Source organism: Protobothrops mucrosquamatus, unplaced genomic scaffold, assembly GCF_001527695.2.
Source record: "Protobothrops mucrosquamatus isolate PMUCROS unplaced genomic scaffold, P.Mucros_1.0 scaffold3685, whole genome shotgun sequence".
Lineage (NCBI taxonomy): Eukaryota > Metazoa > Chordata > Lepidosauria > Squamata > Viperidae > Protobothrops > Protobothrops mucrosquamatus.
This window is the reverse complement of record NW_015389642.1, coordinates 92,209-98,036: the sequence shown is the minus strand read 5'-3', so window position 1 is coordinate 98,036 and position 5,828 is coordinate 92,209. Positions and strand designations below refer to the sequence as shown.

Here is a 5,828-nt window from a genome sequence, read left to right as displayed (position 1 = left end):
TTCCTTCCTTCCTTCCTTCCTTCCTTCCTTCCTTCCTTCCTTCCTTCCAGCACTGATGACGTTCCCTAGTTCGGTCGTGAGACATCCGCAAGGAAACCACCAAGCTCAGAGAGCATTAAGGATTCCACAGTCCTTCCTCCTCCTCCTCCTCCTCCTCCTCCTCCTCCTCCTCCTCCTCCCCCTCCCTTCTAGCCCTGACGACGTTCCCTAGTTTGGTCACGAGACGTCCCCCACCATGCCCCCTTCTTACCTTCTCCTCGTCCTCCTTCTCCTTCTCCACCTCCTTCTCCTCGTCGTTCTCCTCCTCTGCCTTCTGCTCCTCCTCCTCCTCCTCCTCCTCCACTCCGGCCACAGGTACACAGGTGAGGACGACCACCGGGGGGGTCTCCCCAAAGAAGTAGTAGCCTGTACACTCCAGGACCACCTTTCAAGGGGAAGAAAGCCGGGTGAGAATCAAGATTCGGCTCCACGGAGACCCCCTTCTCCGCTCCTAGGGAGGGACCTAGGTCGCACGCATAAGGTCCCGAGTTCGAGTCACTCACGCGGCCTGCTTGTGAGTAAGCCACGGATCGGTAGGGCACCGTGGCCCACAGATTGGGGACCCCTGTTCTAGAAGAATCTTAGACCAGCTCAGACGGTTCAGCCTCAGCCTCTCCCTCAGCGCAGGTAGTCCTCGCTTTACAACCAACTAACCCTTCTGTCGCTAAGTGAGTTTCGCCCTCCATTTTGCAACCTTCTTAAGCAGGGGTCTTCAAACTGGGCCCTTTTAGGAATCGTGGACTTCAACTCCCAGAATTCCTCAGTCGGCCATTTTGATATAACTGCGGGCTTAGATCCAGACCAGGGGGTCTTCAAACTTGGCCCTTTTGTGATTCGGGGACTTCAACTCCCAGAATTCCTCAGCCAGGATGCTTTAAGACAGAGGTCTTCAAACTGGGCCCTTTTGTGACTCATGGACTTCAACTCCCAGAATTCCTCAGCCAGGATGCTTTAAGACAGGGGTCTTCAAACTGGGCCCTTTTATGACTGGTGGACTTCAATTCCCAGAATTCCTCAGTCGGCCATTTTGATGAAACTGCGGGCTTGGATCCATACCAGGGGTCTTCAAACTTGGCCCTTTTAGGATTGGTGGGACTTCAACTCCCAGAATTCCTCAGTCGGCCATTTTGATGAAACTGCGGGCTTAGATCCAGACCAGGGAGTCTTCAAACTTGGCCCTTTTGTGACTCATGGACTTCAACTCCCAGAATTCCTCAGCCAGGATGCTTTAAGACAGGGGGTCTTCAAACTGGGCCCTTTTGTGACTTGTGGACTTCAATTCCCAGAATTCCTCAGTCGGCCATTTTGATAAAACTGCGGGCTTAGATCCAGACTCTCAGGGGTCTTCCAACTTGGCCCTTTTATGTCTTGTGGACTTCAACTCTCAGAATTCCTCAGCCAGGATGCTCTAAGACAGGGGTCTTCAAACTGGGCCCTTTTGTGACTCGTGGACTTCAAGTCCCAGAATTCCTCAGCCCGGCAGGCAGGCTGAGGAATTCTGGGAGTTGAAGTCCACGAGTCATAAAAGGGCCTAGTTTGAAGACCCCTGTTCTTAAGGCAACCCCTGCCGTCATTAAGTTGGTTACACACGGTCGTTAAGATCGCAAAAGGGGAAATCACTAGACGCCGGGACACTGCGGCCGTCGTAAATCTGAGTCAGCTGCCAAGCGTCGGGATTTCGATCCCGTGATCCTATGGTCGCAACGACGTGTGTGTGTGTGTCTGTGTGTGTCTGTGTGTGTGTGTGTGTCCTCGATTTAACAACCACAACGGAAAGCCCAAATTGCTAAGCGGGACCTTTGTGGAGTGGATTGTGCCCCATTTTGCGACTTCGTCATTAAGTGAATCACTGCATTTGTTAGGTTAGTCCCACGGTCGTTAAATGAATCTGGCTGTAAAATGGACATGTCATTTTTTCAGGACTTTGTAACTTTGGTCACTAAAAGGACCGTCGTAAGTCAAGGACTCCCTGTAAAATGGACATAAGTCACTTTTTTCAGGGCTGTCGTGACTTCGGTCACTAAAAGGACTGTCGTAAGTCAAGGACTCCCTGTAAAATGGACATAAGCCATTTTTTTCAGGGCTCTTGTGACTTTCGTCACTAAATGCACCGTCGTAAGTTGAGGACTCCCTGTAAAATGGACATAAATCATTTTTTTCAGGGCTGTCGTGACTTCCGTCACTAAACGGACCATCGTAAGTCAAGGACTGCCTGTAAAATGGACATAAGTCATTTTTTTCACGGCTCTTGTGACTGGTCACTAAACAGAACTGTCGTAAGTCGAGGACTCCTTATAAAATGGACATGTCATTTTTTTTCAGGGCTGTTGTAACGTGGTCACTAAAAGGATCATCGTAAGTTGAGGACTCCTTATAAAATGGACATATCATTTTTTTTCAGGGCTGTTGTAACATGGTCACTAAAAGGATCATCGTAAGTTGAGGACTCCTTATAAAATGGACATGTCATTTTTTTTCAGGGCTGTTGTAACTTGGTCACTAAAAGGACCGTCATAAGTTGAGGACTTGCTATAAAATGGACACTAAACGGAGCCGTCGTAAGTTGAGGACTAGCTGAACTTTAAGGCAGGGGTAGGCCACCTTGGCTCTTTCATGACTTGTGGACTTCAACTCCCAGAATTCCTGAGCCAGCATGGCTCAGCATGGAAACCTCTCCCTTTCCCCTCAGCATGGCTGGCTCAGGAATTCTGGGAGTTGAAGTCCACACCTCTTAAAGTACCCAAGGCTGAGAAACAGTGGGCTAGGCCAGGGGTAGGCCACCTTGGCTCTTTTATGACTGGTGGACTTCAACTCCCAGAATTCCTGAGCCAGCATGGCTCAGCTTGGAAACCTCTCCCTTTCCCCTCAGCATGGCTGGCTCAGGAATTCTGGGAGTTGAAGTCCACCAGTCATAAAAGGGCCAAGGTTGCCTAGCCTTGCCCAAATGCCTGAATTTTGATCACGTGACCGTGAGGAAAAAATATTTAAACATTTAAACCAGGGTTCTTCAAACTTGGCCCTTTTACGACTGCTGGACTTNGTCACTCACCCCGTCTTCTTGGAAGCCGCATTCCTCCAGGGAACGTTCTTCTTCCACCTGGCACGCCGTCTCCTGGATGGTGAAGTTCAGCTGTTGGCTGCTCTCGGCATTGGGATCCTGAAACAAGACAACGGTGGTTAATTTGGAAACCACCTGGAGTTCCTCCCACGTTCCCTTGGAAGGACGTTGAAGGATTCTTGGTGGAGCCTCCTGAACTAGATGACCTCCCGGGTCCCTTCCAACTCTGTCATTCTATGATTCTGTAAGGGTCTCCTGCTCGAGCAGGGGGTTGGACTAGATGACCTCCCAGGTCCCTTCCAACTCTGTCCTTCTATGATTCTGTAAGGGTCTCCTGCTTGAGCAGGGGGTTGGACTAGATGACCTCCCAGGTCCCTCCCAACTCTGTCCTTCCATGATTCTGTAAGGGTCTCCTGCTTGAGCAGGGGGTTGGACTAGATGACCTCCCAGGTCCCTCCCAACTCTGTCCTTCCATGATTCTGAAAGGGTCTCCAGCTTGAGCATGGGGTTGACTAGGTGACCTCCCAGGTCCCTTCCAACTCTGTTCTAATGATTCTGTAAGGGTCTCCTGCTTGAGCAGGGGGTTGGACTAGATGACCTCCCAGGTCCCTTCCAACTCTGTTATTCCATGATTCTGTAAGGGTCTCCTGCTTGAGCAGGGGGTTGGACTAGATGACCTCCCAGGTCCCTCCCAACTCTGTCATTCCATGATTTTGTAAGGGTCTCCTGCTTGAGCAGGGGGTTGGACTAGATGACCTCCCAGGTCCCTCCCAACTCTGTTATTCTATCATTCTGTAAGGATCTCCTACTTGACCAGGGGGTTGGACTAGATGACCTTCCAGATCCCGTCCAACTCTGTTATTCTATGATTCTGTAAGGGTCTCCTGCTTGAGCTGGGGGTTGTACTAGAAGACCTCCCAAGTCCCATCCAACTCTGTTATTCTATGATTCTGTAGCTTGAGCAGAGGGTTGGACTAGATGACCTTCAAGGTCCCTTCCAATTCTGTCATTCCATGATTCTGTGAGGGTCTCCTGCTCAAGCAGGGGTTGGATTAGATGATCTCCAAAGTCCCTTCCAACTCTGTTATTCTATGATTCTGTAGCTTGAGCAGAGGGTTGGACTAGATGACCTTCAAGGTCCCGTCCAACTCTCTTATTCTGCAATTCTGTCTCCTGCTTGAGCAGGGGGTTGAACTAGATGACCTCCCAGGTCCCTCCCAGCTCTGTTATTTCATGATTCTGCACGGATCTCCTGCTCAAGCAAGGGGTTGGACTAGATGACCTCCCAGCTCCCTCCCAGCTCTGTTATTCCATGATTCTGCATGGATCTCCTGCTCGAGCAGGGGGTTGGACTGGATGACCTCCCAGGTCCCTCCCAGCTCTGTCATTCCATGATTCTGCATGGATCTCCTGCTCAAGCAGGGGGTTGGACTGGATGACCTCCCAGGTCCCTCCCAACTCTATTATTCTGTAATTGTGTCTCCTGCTTGAACAGGGGGCTGGACTAGATGACCTCCCAGCTCCCTCCCAGCTCTGTCCTTCCATGATTCTGCATGGATCTCCTGCTCGAGCAGGGGGTCGGACTAGATGACCTCCCAGGTCCCTTCCAACTCTGTCATTCCATGATTCTGTATGGATCCCCTGCTCGAGGAGGGGGTTGGGCTAGATGACCTCCCAGCTCCCTCCCAACGCTGTTATTCTGTAATTCTGTCTCCTGCTTGAGCAGGGAGTTGGAGTAGATGACCTTCAAGGTCCCTTCCAACTCTGTTATTCTGTAATTCTGTGGGGGTTGGACTAGATGACCTCCCAGCTCCCTCCCAACTCTGTCCTTCTATGATTCTGTAAGGGTCTCCTGCTCAAGCAGGGGGTTGGACTGGATGACCTCCCAGCTCCCTCCCAACTCTGTCCTTCCATGATTCTGCATGGGTCTCCTGCTCGAGCAAGGGGTCGGACTAGATGACCTCCCAGGTCCCTCCCAACTCTTGTCATGGAAACCTACCCACTCGGGCTGAGGCTCGGCCTCCCGGAGGCGGTAGAGGGACTCCTCGCCGGCCTTGCTGTTGTAGATGCTCACGGCCAGCTCCACGGCCTCCCCGTAGCTCAGGGGCCTGTGTGCGAGGCAGGACGTCCCGCAGACGGTCACCACCAGCCAGATCTTCCAGAGCAAGCCGTCCATCCTCGCTGCTGCTTCTTCTGATGGGATTCCCCGGGGATCCGGCAGGTCTCCTTTTATTTTACACCCTGGAGTAGGCGGGTCCTCGCCTTCCTGGATGGGTGACCAGGGATTTTCCCTCTCCCCACCCGCCGTGGAATTATTCGGAGGTCCTTCCTCAAAATGAGACACTCCTTCTTCTTTTTTTTTTTATTGACCAAGGGGCAGAGATGAAACTCCGGTTTGGAAACTTGAACGGCGCTCCTCCGGTGGGCTTCTGGCCGGGTTCCAAAATCCGCAACCTGGGCAGTTTGTGGTTTGCGCAACCTGGGCGATTCCCCCACCACCATCCCGGGACTGGGGAAGCTTGGAGAAGGGGTGGTAGGGGTGGGGTTGTGTGTGTGTGTGTGTGGGAGGGGGGGGCAGTTGAAGAAGTCCAGGCATCTGAAGAGGCTCTTTGGATGGAGGAGGAGGAGGAGGAGGAGGAGGAGGAGGAGGAGAAGAAGAAGAAGAAGAAGAAGAAGAAGAAGAAGAAGAAGAAGAAGAAGAAGAAGAAGAAGAAGAAGAAGAGGAGGAGGA

At 51.8% G+C, this 5,828-nt stretch overlaps 1 protein-coding gene across 1 annotated transcript in view; it reads right to left on the bottom strand.

Moving 5' to 3' along the window:
• The window catches only part of LOC107298065 (cathelicidin-related peptide batroxicidin-like), a gene marked incomplete at its 3' end in the record, with an annotated part of 34,399 nt that extends 29,100 nt beyond the window's left edge, over positions 1-5,299 (bottom strand). Inside the window, exons 1-3 of the mRNA XM_029286445.1 lie at positions 5,097-5,299; positions 3,089-3,196; positions 251-424 (exon numbers count right to left, since the gene is read on the bottom strand). Of these exons, the coding sequence (XP_029142278.1) occupies positions 251-424; positions 3,089-3,196; positions 5,097-5,273 (459 nt within the window). The remainder of the gene's footprint in view (positions 1-250; positions 425-3,088; positions 3,197-5,096) is intronic.
• Between the last annotated feature and the right edge of the window lie 529 nt (positions 5,300-5,828).